General features: G+C 41.7%; 1 protein-coding gene across 2 annotated transcripts in view; it reads left to right on the forward strand.

The window, feature by feature from the left end:
- Window positions 1-17,822, forward strand: part of LOC147829396 (uncharacterized) — a 129,501-nt gene that overhangs the window by 53,203 nt on the left and 58,476 nt on the right. For both annotated transcript variants that reach the window (XM_087206271.1, XM_087206272.1), the window contains exons 3-4: window positions 3,678-3,809; window positions 7,450-7,547. In XM_087206271.1, coding sequence (XP_087062397.1) covers window positions 3,678-3,809; window positions 7,450-7,547 — 230 coding nt within the window. The remainder of the gene's footprint in view (window positions 1-3,677; window positions 3,810-7,449; window positions 7,548-17,822) is intronic.

Consider the following 17,822-nt stretch of genomic DNA (forward strand, 5'->3'; position numbering starts at 1 on the left):
TCATTGTCTTTTCCTAGGATATTGTCTAAAATTTTTTGGAGTGCTGGTTTGGTATTCATGAAGTTCCTGAGGTGGCCTTTATCATGAAAGTATCTTATTTCTCCATCAATTTTGAAAGATAGTTTTGTAGGGTACATCAATCTGGGTTGGAGGCCATTTTCCTTTAGGGCTTCAAATACATCACTCCAAGCTCTTCTTGCCTTGAGGGTTTGTGTTGAGAAGTCTGCTGTGATTCTGATGGGCTTTCCTTTGTATGTGATTTGTTTCTTTTCTCTCACTGTTTGTAGAATTTTGTTCTTCTGTGGGGTTTCTGGAATCCTAACTATTATATGCCTATGTGTAGATTTTTTTTGATCAAGGCTAGCTGGGGTCCTATATGCCTCACTTATCTGTATGTCAAGTTCTTTTCCCCTCCTTGGAAAGTTTTCTGCCATCACTTCTGTGAACAGTTTTTTTATGTCATCTGCACTCTCTCCTCTTTCTTCATTGACTCCAATCAGTCTTATGTTATTCTTCTTTGCATCGTCTAGCAGCTGCTGGATTGATTTCTCATGGTCCCTTACAATTTTAAAGCAATTTTTCTTTTCCTGATCACTAATTGTAATCTTATCTTCTATATGTGAAATTCTATCCTCACATTGGTTCATTCTGCTGTGCAGACTTTTGATGGAGTTTTTAATCTCTTGGAAATCTGTTTGCATCTGTTTTATGGATTCCATTTGTTTCCTATGTTGGGATTCCATCATGTTCCTCAGATCCTCTATTTTTTTAATCTATGTCCTCTCTAGATTTATTAATCATGTCTTGCACCATGAGCACAATCTTTGCTGTTATCTGAGAAATTATTTCTGATTTCATTTTTCCCAGATCCTCTTTTGTTGAGAGTTCAGAGAGTCCAGGTGATTGAGTATCAGATTGTTCCATCTCATTTCCCTTTGAGGTTGCTGTAGGTGATCTGGGAGTCTGTTTTTGAGGCTTGTTTATGTGTCTTCTCATTTCCACAGGGCGGGGGTGTGTGTGTGTGTGTGCGCTTCTGGCACCCGCACGGCTCACCTTCTCTGCCCTAGGAGCGTGGAATGGCAGTGGGGGTGAAGTTACTGTTAAATAAAATCATAGGAAGCCATTGTTTTGGACTAAGCTACTGCGCCAGGTGCCAATAGACCAGGCTAAGAATCAAAATAGTCACTCATGCTAAGGTTCCTTGTCACCAAATTGAAACTAAGCTGTTTGTGTTACCTTCTTAAAAATCAGGATTAGAGAGATAATAGTCAGTTTCCCAAATGGGATAGCTTTTTATTGGCATGATTATGAAGTTTTCTCTGCTCTAAGCCTTGCACAAAAGGGGTAACCTGAAGTAACCTGACAGTAACTAAGCAGCTATTTTCCTATTATTCTGTCTTCTGGCCCTGCCTTACAAGGGAAGTAACTTTGAAATGACCAATCTGCTTGTTTATTCTTTTCTCAGCCTGTTTCTGTCCATAAAACTAGCCTTTTCTGCTTGGCTCATCAGACTACTTATTCTATCTCATGGAATAAAGTGTTATTCAGTCCCAGAAGAAAAAATAAAGCCAAGCAATATCTTAATTTAGTCCTTTGACAGTCCCTATTATAGTGAGTCTTTGGGAGGCAGTCCATCCAAATATAAATATTTCACCCAGGATGGGAATGCTTTGACAGTTGTTTCTACATCATTCCAGATAAATTAGTCAATTCTGTACAGATCTCTGGGCCCTGGGGGATGGTGTCTTTTTAGGGGAAGGAGGTAGCTGGCCTCTGTGTTTGGGCAGGTTGCTGGGCAACAGGGACTTCAGAGTGGGAAGAAGAAAACCAAACTCCAGTCCTAGATTTGCCATTTGTGAATGATTTGACTTTGGGGCCCTGGTTTACTGCCTCTGATAGTTAGCTCTCTCTTCTGGAATAAGAAGGGTATTGGATGGATGTTTGTAGTTTAGAAAACAGAATGGGGATTCACATGTTGATCACTGCCATTACTTTGGTCTCAGCCATGTTTCCCAGGACCCAGGATCAGTGGACAGAGGTAGAAATCATCAGCTAGTTACTTTGCTGAGGACATTGGGTACATCTGTTCCTGCTTTATGTGTTCAGGGGAACAGCCTTGATAGGCATCAGGTACTGGACAGCTTTCATTCTGGAGCCCCTGGGGGGGAGCTGTCACTGTGCTAATGACCTAGCTGTGTTACTTTGAGCCCTCATAACCACTGGATATTAGTGATATTATTAGTGTTTACTTATTTTTTGTTAATGAGGAAAGGATTTCAGAGAAGGTAAATAATTGTCCAAGGTCATACAATAGCTGAGAGTCAAACTCAGGCTGGGAGACTCTGGGTCCCAAGATCTTGGTATGCATTTCTTTATCAGTCTCTTTTCAGGTTTTGTACCCCAAAACCTTTCTCAGGAAAGCCCTGGTTTAAACAGAAAACAGGCAGATCCCAGTCTTGCTTGAACACAGCCAACAGAGGCAGCAAGCCAACTGGGGTTCCCTGGCTCTTTCCTGGGAGGGCTGGTAGATCCCAAACGGGAAGGGACAATCGTGTACTTGATGTTGCCCCAAAGCCCCTGTTCTTCATTTGGGGCATTAGTAGTTGTAAAAGGAGTAGCAATATTTCAGCAGTAGTGGTGGTTGCTTATAGAAGGAGTCAAATGGCAGCTCATCTTCATGTGAAAGGCCTCTGGGTCCTCCCAGGTGCCCTGGCCTGTTCCATCCCATTTCAGTACAAGGCAGACTCTCTGCCTGGGACTCAGCTGGCAGTGGCAGAGTCATTGTGATACAAACCCCTTAAACTCCAGGAACTTCCAATCAGCCTGCAAAGGCAGAGAAGAGAGTAGAAGTGAAGTTTTTGGTGTGCAAGCACAAGTTGGGGCGGAGAAGAATGAACTCTTTCTGCTCAAGGGAAGGTTTTAGCCCACCTCTCCCTCAAAGAGAAGGTCTGTAGGAATGATTTGGAGTGTGGGGGTGGGACTGGAAGGAGACAGACAAGCTCCCTGGAGGCCCGACCACTTATTTTTAAACTCTGGAGTCTCAGTGCGCCTTGGCTTGATGTCATGTGTTCATTTAACTCTTGGCCACTGGGCGGATGTGACTTGGGAAGAGGAATGAGGGGTGGTATGTTGCAATCACATCATTCTTCATCCACAGGAAATGGAGGGACTGTTGGTTTCCTCAAGGGACCTCTCAAACCAGAAGGCCACCTTTGTGGGCGTGCGGTTTCACACCCCAGGTGTCTACCATAAGGGGGCCAAAGGGGCAGACGGGAAGGAAAACATCCCATGATCCGGCAGGGGTGGCCTCCTGCTCTGTGGGAGGGTTGGGAATAGCCAGGGCAGAGGCCAGAGCCAGGGGAGGGAGGGGCGTTCCTGTGCAGCAGAAGCCAGGAACAAATGTGGGTGAAGTGGATGAGGTTTAATTCAGCAGGAGTAGTGTCATAACTGTCTCTTCCAAGACCACAGGCACCAACTCTGGCAATGATGACCATTGCACACCCTTATTTACAGGTCCATATATAAAAGTAAAAGGACTGTTTTTTTTTTTCCCCATCAGGGCTAAATAACATTCTTGGTCTATAAATCATGTTTATGTTAAGTTTTTCTGAAGCTACCAGTAAACACCAGATTAAAAACAATAACAACATTCTGCCTTTATTTTCCCAATTTCTAAGCTCAGCGGAGAGTGCTTGTCTGGCATGCATGAGGCCCTAGATTCAGTCCCCAGCACTGTAAAAAGAAATCTGCAACAAACCAACAATGCGGAGGTTCCTGTGCTTCAAGTGAACAGAGAAAAACTACAAAGGGTAAGTGCTGAGATGAGGGAGGAACCACTTTGACCAGAAGTCATAGAAGATCTGAACTGCCTTCTCTGACCCATGTATTTTTCTCTGGGTCATTTTAAACTTCATTTACGTTCTTGCATTTTACATCATTAATATTAGTTGTTAACAGTTATTTATTTATGGAGTGTCTTCGAAGGGCCAGGCACTGTGCTAAGCTGATGACTTACGTTTTCTCTTTGCATCTTCCTGTCAGCCTGAAATTCCTCTCCCAGTTTTCATATGAGGAAATAGACTCAGGCACTGACTGACTGGCTTGAAGTCATATGGCTTGTTGTTGACATGGCCCATGTTTGTGGCTGCATAGCACCTTGTCACCAAATTCTATGAACATTTTACTGTACAAGCAACACCCTACAGCCATCCTGTGAGAATGTTCATCCTATTAGCCAGGAGGAAAAGTGAAACTGAGAGAGTTAAAGGGATTGATTGCCCAGTGTTTTACCAATAGGAAAAGGCAAAGCTGGAACTTAAATTTGGGCCTTTTATTCCAATTCCATGATCCCTTGCAGTGGTCCTCAATCACTGGCAAGCTAAACTGACTCTTGCAGGTCCCCGAGGCTTGGCCTGTTATCACCCAAGCTCAAGTGCTTGGGCCTTCTTGGCCATTGGGCTAGGGAAGCTAGGTCACATGACCCTCTAAAATAACTGTTACCAAAACAAACAAACAAACCAAAAACACTTCCCAGTGCATTTTTGCCAGAATTGTCCTCACCTTGGTTTGGCTGTTATTAATTTCTCAGAGCCTCTCTTGGATCATTTTCCACTGAGTCTCTTCCAAAGTCTCACCTCTCCAGGAGGTCTTTCTTCTCTCTTCGGCTCTAGTTGTCCTTCATTCTTCTGCCCTGAGTCATTCATGAGACTCCATATTCCATCTTGGATGCAGACTACCTAGAATCCAAGACCCCCTCGACCCAGGACTCACACATCCAGGGAGGGTAGATAACTCAATGGGGTGCTCCTTCTGCTTTCTGGGCCCAGTGCCCACTCCTGTTGCTCCTGCCGTGGGTCCCCATCCTCCTGGCAAAGGCTCAAGGTGGATGTAGAATCAGCACAACCCAACTCCGGCCTGTCAGAGAGAACTTGGCACTAGTTGTAAAGCTCCTCCTTTCCAGGGGGCCTGTTCATCATCCTTGCTCCCTCTCGCTAATAAAATGACCCATTTAAGCCAGATTTTTCTGATTAACTGGGCTCCTACTAAAAGGCTTCAGCTGTACTTGTTGATTTACTGGGCTGAGGGAGTGCTGCTCGGCTGTGGTCCTTCCCTTTGGTCCAAGGGCCTGAAGTGAAGCATCCTGTCCTGGTGGTATGGTGGTGGGGCACAAGCCAACCTCCATGGGGCAGCTCCAGATGGATCTTCTCTTTTTTTGCCTTTAATATTTTAATTATAGAAACAACCCAACACACAAACTTAGAGAAAATGATATAATAAAACCCTTCGTACCGTCACCTGCTTCCCAAACTGTCCCTTCCCTCACCTCAATCCAATCCAATCCTATCATTTTACCCAAGAATAGTTCAATATATTTCATAAGAGATTCATGACTATCTGGACTTTTAACATAACCACAATATCATTATCACTTCTAAAAATGTTAACAATAATTCCTTAATATTACCCGATATCCACTCAGTGTTCTAATTTTCCTGATTGCTCCATAAATGTCATTTTATATTTGATTCATTCACATTAAGATTCAATCAGTTCCCAATTACATTTGACTAATGTGATGACTCACATGGTTTTTAAAAAAGTCTGTAACAGTTTCTCCTTTCTCATTCTCTCCCTCTCTTCTCCCAGGGGTATCTTGATGCAGGTAAGTTCCCAACACACATGTTCATTGTGCCCTCACCAACAAAGCACTCCTGAAAACATCCTTATCAGCAGAGACTTTCCTTCTACCATGGATTAATTGCTCCCTTGAGTAGGGCTCTAACCCACAGGCCTTTGGTTACTGTCCCTCAGGATGACCCAAGAAGGATAAATAATCTTATCCTAATGCTGGTCGCAACAAGATTCTAGAGTGCTGAGCAGTTACTAATCCATTCACCCCAAGAATAACTTACAATTATCAGCACATAATAATGTTACCACCACTCAGTGGAATTGGTCCTTTGTAACACTTACTTTACAGATGAGGAAACAGAAAATAGAAGAGTCTGCTCTGCTGGTTTTGATCAGTGAAATTTGGCTTTGGAGTCAGGCTGTGTGATGGAGGCATCCACATGTTCAACCTGGAGGGACCCTGCCTCATCATGCAAGAGCTCATTTCCTGCCAAGTGCTTTGTGGGGCTTCTCTCAAGCAGGGCCAGAGGGAAGGAGGAGAAATCTCAATCAGTAGGAGGTGGTTGCAGTTCTAGGGAAAAGTTAGGACAAGGAGGCAGCTGAGAGGTCTGGCCAACAGGGATCTGGGAACTGTCTATGGATTTTCTTTGTCCCTTCTGGACTTATGCCTTATGCCCATCCTAAGGGAGGCAGTGAACAGGCCTCCCCACCCGCTGTCGTTTACAAGTCCACACAAACCATTATTACCACACTCTCAAGCCCACACAAATACCATATCCACATGCCCTCAGATCTACACTATGTATTCTACCAGCTAATTGGGTCATAGGGCAGCTTCCATAGGTCTCATACCTACAAGCATAGACTTGTTAGAGAGATAGACAGACAGACAGACAGACAGACAAACAGACACACACACACACATATGCACGCACACTTCCCTAAATTAAGTAAACAGACCCTGGAGGCTATCGGGGAGGATCAGGGAGAGGAGGAGGGCTAGTGTTTTTCCTGGTGGCAGCTAGAACTAAAGCTTCCTGACTTTAGGTAGCAAGTCTATCTGTCTGTCTGTCTGTCTATCTATCTATCTATCTATTATCTATCTATCTTCCATCATCTATCTCTGTCCATCTTTACTAGGTCTTCTTAAGTCCTAGAAAAACCAAGGCCATGGAACTTTTGTGGCCCGGGGGTCTGGATAGGCCTGCAGGGTTAGTGATCCAGATCACAGTGAGGACGGTGAAGTGGGCTGAGGAGCTGGCTGGTCAAATAGGGCTAAATCGAATTCCCTCCATCCGAAGGAGGGGAGCTTTCATCTGCACTCCTAAGAGATAGAAAAATACCAACTGCTAGCAAGATAATCCAATTTCCTTTCTCCATTGCTCAGAAGGGGACAGCCTGGCCCTCCTGCTCCAACTTCATGCTGGGTCTCAGTCTGCTTAGAACTCTTTATCCTGCCAGCAGAATTCATATCAAAGCCTTAGCCCCCCAGGGTTCATTAGGAGGCATTTATTTCTGCATAGTCTTGGAGGGCAGGAGGGAGGATAACTTAATTCGCAATGCAAATTGCTTGGCTGTAATTTCAACTCTTACCACCTTCTCACAGGGAGATTTTGCAGGCCATTAAAAATATATGATTGCCTCCAAAATAGCAGTGACAATGGGCTCTGCTGGGCAGGCCCAGGTGCTGTTGTGTTCAAAGGCCACAAAACGATGTGGAATGGATTTCTCAGGCAGACAGATCCTTGTACCAGGCCTCCAGATCATAGGGATGATGGCCTAGTCTGTCTCTACTCAGTTTGCTTTCTGTTGCTGCAGGTACTGGGCAAGAGTTTCGGCCACTTAACCTTGGTTTCCTCCTCCATGAAGATGGAGATGAAAAAGGAGCTGGACCCACAGCAGCTGGCGCATGGCAGGTGGGTGTTCATCTCTGCAGGCCGGGCTCCCCCACTGCAGGCTGCCTGGCCCCATATATCCATGACTGTCTTGGCCAGCCTTGGGTACTGGGACTCAGTCAGGTAAGGAAGGGTCACCGAGGTCTTTTGGTTGTGACGGTATACCAGTTGGTCTTCTTCTCCATGTTGTCGTGGGGACTTAAAACCCCAGAACTATCTAGGCCTTTATCCTAAGTTGATCCTGTAGATGTCAGTCAGTGTATGGGAAGAGGGTAGGACCTAAGGCAAGTGAGCATTGATCAAAGCCAAGGGCAAGAAGAGATTTAGGGAGGAAGGAAGCTGTTCCTTCATGAGTGTGAGATGCTAAACTGGATTCTAAGCTTAGGCAAGCCAAGTCCTAGGACACTGCACCCCTGAGCTGCAGGGATAACATTACAATATCTATTTATATAACGAATATGAACCCATGGAGGGGCACGGTTTGCTGTGAAAAGCTGTAAGAGGGAAGGTGTATTTTGAAGGTTGAATTTAGATTTTTAATTCTGATTTTTCTTTTTGTTGTTGCTTCCCCTTCCCCTTTCTCTAGTGCTGGGGATTGAACCTACGGGCTTATGTATGCTAGGCTAATCTTTACCACTGAGGGAAACCCCCAGCCCAGGCCTAATTCAGATCTTAAAGGTACATATACATGGGAAACCAAGTTCATAGTTCCTCAAAAATATCCTAGTGCTAAAAAAAAAAGTCCCAGTGCTATGAGCCAGGAATCCCACCTCTATATCTATACCACGCAAAATGAAAACATGGGAGCTGGGGATTTAGCTCAGTGGTGCCACTGCCTGCCTTGCAAGTGAAAGGTCCTGAGTTCTATCCCTGGTACCAACCCCCCCCAAACCAAAAAACAAAACAACAACAAAAAAAATGAAAATATGGGCCTCCAGAAAACTTGTACACAAGTGTACATAGCATTATTATTCATAATAACTCCGTATCAGTCAGTGTTTACTAGAGAAACAGATATTACACAAGATATAAAGATATATAAGACTTTACAAAATTGGCTTACAATGGCCACCCAGAGTCAGATGTGGAAGAATGCAGAGGGTCTGTCTGCACACTGGAGACAGAAGGATTCAGTTGAAGGTTTGGAGCTCACTGCAGTGTCCTGTGTGAGTCCATACCAGGAGGCCAATGGATCTGCAATGGGAGGCTGAAGAGTCTACACTGGAAGCCAGGAGATGACATCCAAGGTAAAGGCGAAGACTAAAGCTTCTCTGAAGAAACACAAGCAGATCCATCCTTCTTCCTTTCCCCTTTCTACTATCCAGGAGAGAAGCTGCCCTAAGGGTCGGTTTTCCACACCCTAGGGTATGGAATTCCTGAGCCAATTTAGTTGAGCTTCTCTTATTCAAGTTGACACAGTCAATTAACCATCACAAACCTCAAATGAAAACAGCCCAAATATCCAGCAAAGGATGAATGGATAAATAACAGGTGGTATATCTACACAATGGAATATTGTTCAGCCACGAAAAGGAACAAAGTATTCAAAGATGATCTGACATAGACAGACACTGGAAACATGATGTAAAAGAGACTAATCATAGAGGTCCACAAAAATAACTTCATTAGTACAAAATTTCAAGAATAGGAAAAACTATACAGAGAGAAAGTAGATTAGTGCTTGCCTAGGGTCAGATGTAAGGGAGTTTAGCAGAGAACAGGAAATTGCTTCTAACTGATATGTAGTTTTATTTTTAATTGAAAATGTTCTAAAATTGATTGGTGACAGATAAGCAATTTTGTGAAATACTAAAAACCACAGTGGACTTTATGATAAATCAACTGAATCTCAGAAAAAAAAAAACACTGGAAAGAGTGCATGATATGCACTGGAAAGATGCATGATATTATTATTATGATTATGATTATTATTATTAGTGTGTGTGTGTGCATGGTCTTGTTCTCTTTCTCTTTCCCCCACCTTTATTAGTACATGTTTGCAGTACATAATGCTTCCATTCACTGTAGGAGATTGGTACACGTGCACAACACATTTCAATTCCTTCCCCCACCCCTCTTTTACTTTTCTAGCATTACATTCATTTATTTATCTTACAAGACCTTATAAAGTTAATTGTCATGTATAGTATACAGATTGAAAACCAGACTAATAGGCCAAAGATCATATAAAACATGTAAGACAATTTAAGGTACATTTGTAAGGTACATTTGTACGGTACACAAGTAAGTCAAGGTACACTTTCAGATACATTGTCTGCACTGGATTACAGTACCTTTTTTCTCTTTCTGTATTATCTGTCAAATATATATATACACATATATCTTATATAAGAAAAAGCAGGCAATATTTAAGCTTATGTGTCTGAGTTACTTCATTTAACATGGTCTCAAGGTGCATCCATTTTCCTACAAATGACTCAAGTTTATCCTTTTTTGTAGCAGAGTAGTACTCCATTGTATAAATACCACATTCAAAAAAAAATCCATCCATTTGTTGATGGACATATAGGCTGCTTCCAAGATTTAGCTGTTATGAATTTTGCAGCTATAAAATGGGTATGCATGTACTACTGTGGTATGTTGTCTTTCACTCTTTTGGGAAGACACCTACAACAGCAATAGCTGGGTCAAATGGAATTTCTACTTTTAGTTTTTTGAGGAATCCCCATACTGATTTCCATAGTGGTTGTATCCATTTACAGTCCCACTAACCATGGAGAAGGGCTCCTTTCTTTCCACAGCCTCATCAGCATTTGTTATTGGTTGATTTCTTGATGGTAGCTATTCTTTCTGGAGTGAGATGGAGTCTCACTGTTGTTTTACTTTATATTTCTCGAATGGCCAGTGATGTTGAACATTTTTTTTAGGTATTTATTGGCCATTTGTACTTCTTCACCTGAGCAGTGTCTTTTCCTTTCAGATCTCATTTGGTCTTTATTTCTTTTCAAGTTCTTTTATATTCTAGATATTAGTCCTTTGTCTGAGGAGTAGCTGGCAAAATTTTTTTCCCAATCTGGCTTCACTCTGTTGGTGATTTGGTGAGCAGAAGCTTTTTAATTTAATGTGAACTCATTTGTAGATTCTTGGTATTATTTCTTGTTTAAGTGTTTTCCTACACTTATGTCTTCAAGAGTTTTGCCTATTTTGTCTTCCAGAAGTTTACATGTTTCTGTTTTAATGTTGAGATCTTTGATCTATGTTGATTTTAGTTTAGTGCATGATGAGAGGTAAGGGTCTAGGTTCAATCTTCAGCATGTGGATAGCCAGTTTTCCCAGCACCATTTGTTAACATGGCTATCCTTCCTCCAGCAAAGGGATTTGGCCCTTTCATAGCTGAGTGTGCCTGAAATTGTTTCTGCATCCTCTATTCTGTTCCATTGATCCACAAGTCTGTTTTTCCAATACTATGTTGTCTTTATCATGGTAGCTTTGTAGTATAACTTGAAGCCTGGAATTGTGATGCCTGCTGCCTTGCCCTTGTTGTCAAGAATTGCTTTTGCTATTCTAGGTCTCTTCTGCATCCATATGAATTTTTCGATTGCTTTCTCTAGTTCTGTAAGAATCTTATTAGTATTTTGATTGGTATTGCATTAAATCTATGTAGCAGTTTTGAAAGTATGGCCATTTTGACTATATTGGTTCTGACTACCCAGGAACAGGGGATATCTTTCCATTTTCTGGTATCCTTTTCAATCTTTTTTTCAGAGTTCTGTAGTTTTCATTGTAGAGGTCTTTCACTTCCCTGGTTAGATTAATTCCTAAGTATTTCATTTTTATTGATGCTATTGTGAAGGGTATTGGTTCTCTAATTTCCTTCTCAGTGAATTTGTTATTTGTCTACAGGAATGTTGTTGATTTCTGAATGTTGACTGCTACATTGCTGAACTTGGATATTAGATCTAGAAGTCTTTTAATGGAGCCTTTGGAGTCTTCTGTGTAGGGGATCATGACATCAGCAAATAATGATAATTTAACTTCTTCCTTCCATATCCATATCCCTTTTATTTCTTTCTCTTGTCTTATTAGTCTAGCTAATGTTTTGAGAACTATAATAAACAGAAGTAGTGATAGTAGCCATCCATGTCTTATTTTTGATTTTAGAGGGAAAGCTTCCAGCTTCTCTCCATTTGGTATGATAAGGGCAGTTGGTTTGTCATATATGGCTTTTATCAGGTTGAGATAAAGACCTACTATTCTTATTTTCTTCAGGGTTTTAAAAAAATCATGAATTGATGTTGGATTTTGTCAAATGCATTTTCTGCATCTATTGAGATGATCATGTAATTTTTGTTCTTGCTTCTGATTATGTGACGTATTACATTTATTGATTTGCATATGTTGAACCATCTGTGCATCCCTGGGATGAATCCAACTTGGTCATGGTGTATAGTCTTCTTGATGATTTGCTGCATTATGTTTTCCAGTACCTCTATTGAGGATTTTTGTATGTGTGTTCATTATAGACATTGGCCTGTAGTTCTCTTTTGTGGTTGGGTCCTTTTCCGCTTTTGAAACTAGGATAATGCTTGCTTGTGGGAATGACTTTGGGAGTACAGCAACCCTTTCTTTTTCATTAGAGTTTGAGAAGTACTGGCCTTAGCTCTTCTCTAAATTTCTTGTAGAATTCAGCAGTGAATCCACTGGGACCTGGGCTTTTCTTAGTTGGTAGTTTTAAAAAATTACTTCTTCAATTTCACTAGCTGATATCAGATTATTCAGGATTTTTATACCTTCTTGGTTCAGCTTTGATAGTTCATATTTATCTAGGAATTTATCCATATCCTCTACATTTTTCATTTTATTAGCATATAGGTTCTCAAAGCAGTTACCAATAATTATCTGGCAAAATCTGTGAGGTAGATGATATTAAGAACATAAGAAACCCATGCAAGCCAGGTGTGGTGGTGCACACTTGTAATCCCAGGGCTTGGCAGGCTGAGGCAGGAGGATCACCATGAGTTTGAGGTCAGGCTGGGCTATATAGTGAATTCAAGGCCAACCTGAACTGCATAGTGAGACCCTGTCGCAAAAAACAAACTAACCAAACCAAACCAAACCAAACCAAACCAAAATAAAAAAGGAAACCCACGCTAAGCACCCAATGCTTAAAGACTCAAGGGCTATTTCCTTCCTGGCACCCTTCGCAATTCTGTCACTTGTTTCCTTGATGGGTTCCCAGATCCTGACCACAGAGCCAGTGGACACTTGCTGGCTGAGAGGGAATGGGCTTGGGGCAGGCAGAGGGACAGTGGTGGGGCATAGGTGGTGAGAAGTTACACAGACTCTTGTCATCCAAGATGCGTTCTGAAAACACCATGATGACGTTCATGAAAGGTTTAAACAAATCTCTGGCTGACAGAGGCAGCTCTCACCTTTGAGGCTAATGTCATGAGCCTGTCAAATTAAACAAATGCTATCTTATGCAATGGGAGATCTGAAGGAACAGCTAGACACAAATTCCAATTTTTAACAAATTTATTCATCAAAAACCCTAGACCCCCCCTTACACACACACACACACACACACACACACACACATATACACACAGCTGCATTCGCATTCTACTTTTGACAGTTTCACAAAGAAATCCAGGTGTTTTCTCCACAGAGGGGCCCTGGAGGCAGGCTCGCTGGGGATCCTGGGAAGAGAGCTGTTCTCTTCAACTTGATTTTCTGCTGCTTCTCCAATGTCCTGCCTCTGTGTGCCTCCACCTAATAATTCAGATTGTCAGTTTTGTAGTTCTAGAAACTTCCATGCTTACATGTATCCTGATCACAGAATACTTTTTTCCTGTAATGTTCCTTGACTAGGAGCACCTTCCTGGATGGTCTCTTCCCTGGGTTAGGGGTCTCTGTCATTTCTTCTAAGCTGTAGCATAGTCTGTGGCTGTCCGCTGACTGGAAAATGGGCCAGGAAATACAGTGTGGGTCTCAGAGGCAGAGACTGTGACCCACTCACTTGACTCACAGCATAATGTGGGACATACATGTGGTAGGGAAAAAAATAAAAAGCAGGTAGAGGGAGAGAAGGAAAAGGGGGATCATTGTTGTATTTTTAAATTTTTATATAATAACATTTAAGGAGGAATTAATTATGAGAGGTTGCAGTTCTATGCCATTTTCTGGTGTTATCATTGGTAGGTAGTTTCATTAGGAGAGGAAAAACACGGGCATACTTTACATGCTAATGAAATTCAAATAGATCTGAGGATTTAAAAAGGTACTCTGGCTAGGTGTGATGGCACAGGCCTGTAGACCCAGTTACTTGGGAGACTGTGGGCAGGAAGATTGTGAGTTTAAGATGAGCTTATGCAACATAGTGAGAACCAATTTCAAGAAAAAAAGTTATTGATTGTAGTAAAATACACATAACAAATTTTATCATTTTAACTACCTTTACTGTACAAGTCAGTGTTACTAAATATATTCACAATATTAGCAACCATCAAAAATGTCTCTTATGGCCAGGAATATAGCTCATTGGCACCACACCTGCCTCACAAGTGCAAGGTCCTGAGTTTGATCCCCAGTACCAGATAGAAAATAAAAACAAACAAAAAATGGCCAGGGATTTAGCTCAGTGGCATGGGCACCTGCCTGGTAAGCTTGAGGTCCTGAGTATGATCCCTGGTAACAAAAAATAAATAAACAAAAAACAACAACAACTAAAAAAACAAGAACAAAAAAACCCATGGATGCACATTGAGGCAATACTCTTAAGTGAAATAAATAGGACACATCTGTAAATACCAAATAGTTTCTCCAGTGTGAGAAACTGAAAGTGTAAATAAGGACTAAAAGGTATAATAGATAATGTGAAATAGGAAGAAAAGGTACAGAGGGAAAGGGGAAATGGGAGGGGTAGGGGAAAGGAAAGAAGGGAATGGAATTAACATGAGAAAATAAAAAAATGGAAAGAAAGTCTTTGTAGATGGGGGTTGGAGGGGTTGAAGGGAGGGCAGGGGAATGGGGGAAAAATAAGAACCAAGGTGGATTATGTAAAGGTGCAAATTTCCAATGATGAATGTCATTATATTGTATACCTTAAATGTACCAATTTAATTAATAAAAAAATTCATTTCTACCCTGTAGACAAGTAATTTTTCTCCCGAGAATGCTTACTATTTCTGGAAAAATGGGATCTGATCGATCTGGGTGCTCCCCTTCTGTTTGTCATTCCCTTTCAGAGCACAGGGGGTGAACTTCCCTTTGGTCCAAACCTCCTTGTGTACAAGTGCATCAAGTTTGTGGACTTCAAAGGGCATGCCATGGGACTGTTGGAGATACAGAGTGCAGCAGGTGGAAAAGCTCCCTCTTTATTAGTTAGCAGTTACCAAGCCTCTGTAATCATTAACCACTTACTCTGGCCGAGTGAGCCCCATAGGCATTGATGAGAATTGTCCGAATATAACAGGATAGAAACTGACCCTTTAGCCTGGAGTGGTATACACACTTGTAATCCCAGCACTCAGCAAGCCAAGACAGAAAGATCACAAGTTTGAGACCATCTTGGGCTAAATAGTGAGTTCAGGTTCAGCCTGGACTACACAGTGACACCCTGTCAAAAAGAAAAAGAAGAAAAGAAACTGTCCTCAAATAGTTCTCCTAGGAGACTCTTCTCCAAACTGTGGGGCATATGATGCATAGGAAAAAACCACTGAACTGATTCTTACTCCATCTCTGTCCTTAGCCAGCTGGCTGGATACTTTCTCACCTGTTTCCACAGTGTTTCCATGGCTGGCTTCAACCAGGAAGTACAAATATGCAGCAGATGTGCCACCACCGAAGCTAATCAGTCAAGTCCTTTTCCTGAACCTGGACAGATATATAGCATTCCAAGCACCAACAATTGGGCAGATGTCCTTGTGAGATGCTGCTTCCCATGTTGATACTAGATGGCCTTTCCTCTTCCTTCCAGAGCTAACACTCAATAATTTTAAGCATTACAGCTATTCATTATTCTGTTGTGGCAACCACTACCCAACAGACCTTATAAAACTGTGCTCTTCCTTTCCAAGAATCCTGAAGAATTTCTCTCCTCAAAAGACTCCTATGAAACAGAAAAATATGCATTACATTTCCATGTTCCAGAGGCCAAAGTGGCCTGAAACAAAGGGTGTGGCCCAGATGCTTAAAACAGGTCCCATGCAGGGCTAAAAGCAAAGCCCACTATGTAACCACTTCCCAGTTCTTCCCTCATGAGTGCGGGCAAGAGCCAGACCTTCTGTCCCAAGGACAATTCCTATAGCAGTTACTGTTAATTTGGGAATAAAATAAACAGGCTCTTCATGCACTGCTAGAGGGAATGTAAAGTGGTGCCACTGCTTGGAAGTTCCTTAAAATGTTGAAATATAGGTCTATCATATGCTCTAGTGAGTCCACTGTTAGGTACATACCACAGAGAAAGAAAAGCATGCATCTACATAAAACTTGTATAATACTCACAGTAGCATTATCATAACAGCCCCAAAGTGGAAACAACCCCGAAGTTTATTAACTGATGAATAGATAAATGAAAGTGGTGAATCCATACAATGGAATATTATTCAGCCATAAAAGGAAGAAAACATTCTGCAACCTGGATGACCCTTAAAACATTATGCTAAATGAAAACTAGACATAGTCGTTATATGTAAAGGCAGACATACTGTAATATTTCATTTATATGAAATGTTCAGAATAGCCAAACCTACGAAGATAGAAAGTAGATTAGTGATTTTATAAGGCAGAAAGGGATGACGATTAGGGGATGATGGCTAAGAGCTTTTTGAGGGGAGAAGGGTAAAAGCACTATGAAAGATTGTGAAGGAAGGAGAGCAGATGCAGCTCTTTGCAAGCTGCCCACTTCACTTTCGAGGCCACCTCTTGACACTCCCCCAGCCACCCTGCTTTCATTCCATGCTTGGCCACCCTTCTGTACCTGCACAGAGTGGCCCTGTCCTTCGCACCTGCTGCCCTCTACCCCGTTCCCCCTTATCTGCCAGAATTCATACCATTCCTTAGGAAGCTGGGTCCTCGAGGAAGCCTTCCCTAGATCTCCAGGCAATGAACCTGCACCATAATTCTCTACAAGATTTACCACCTGAGATGCGCTTCGTGACTCTCTGTTGACCTGCCCATATGGTCGTGTGTGTGTGTGTGTGTGTGTGTGTTTTCATCCAGGAACAGAGGAGAGATAACCAAGTTCATGTGTAAACAGAAGCTTCAAGAGTTTGCTTTCTTTCCTGTGGCAGCTTTTTTAACAAAAATCCAATTGTTTGAGGAATGCAGACACACCATCCATCTAGTTAGGGAAGTTCCCTCCCTCTGACTAAGGTCACCATCTTTGGTGAGGAAAGTCCTGAGCATTTCAGTTTATAGACTGTAGAGAAAACAATGAAAGGTTCAGCATCTCGGGGTTTAATTCTGACCAGTGAGAACAAAGTGGTTAAAGATGTAATGGAGTCTTGTGAGAAAACCACCACGTGGCCATTGGTTCACCACAAACTATAGTGAAAGTCTGGATCTATGCCGACTATTGGTTCTCATAGATAATCCCAATATGTGTGTGCTTTTCACTTATAAATGATGAGTATACTACTGTACTAGTTGTATACGATTAAAATTGTGCAAGGATTCTATATACAGTGTCCCTCTGAATCCATGGGAAATCGGTTCCGGACCACTCTGGATTGCAAAATCTGCAGATGCTTGTCCCTTGTATGACATGACATTGTATTTGCCTATCACCTATCTTGTCCTCCTGTATACTTCAATCATCTCTAGATTAGTTATAATAACTAAGCTGAGGTTAGTGCTGTGTAAATAATTTTTATATTATATTGATGAGGGAATAGAGGTACAAAAAAGCCTGTACATGTTAAGTACAAGATGTAATTAGAAAAATTTTTTTTGATCTGAGATTGATTGAATCAGAGAAGCAGACCTGCAGGGACAAAGGGCTGTTTACATACACACATCTACATCTACATACATAACACTTATGGCCTTTGGATGATTTTAGATTTATACTTAACAAAAAATTATTTTTGTTAATATTTGTATAATATCATGTAAATAGAATACTATTTATGTATCTAATTTTTCCCAGCAGCTGGATGGGTCTTATTCTGTACTACAACTCCCTTCCCACTCTGCCTTCAATTTGGGGATGCTTGTCTAACTCAGCACAAACTCCAGGCAGCAGGGTTCATTCTCTCCCATTTAAGAACGAGAAAACTAAGGTCTTGCTTAGAAAAAAAAATGCTGCTAGCTGCCAGTGTTCATTTAAGTTTA

This window comes from Heterocephalus glaber, unplaced genomic scaffold (assembly GCF_053883595.1).
Source record: "Heterocephalus glaber isolate CG9 unplaced genomic scaffold, H.glaber_assembly_v1.0 deba00000621, whole genome shotgun sequence".
NCBI classification, from domain to species: domain Eukaryota; kingdom Metazoa; phylum Chordata; class Mammalia; order Rodentia; family Bathyergidae; genus Heterocephalus; species Heterocephalus glaber.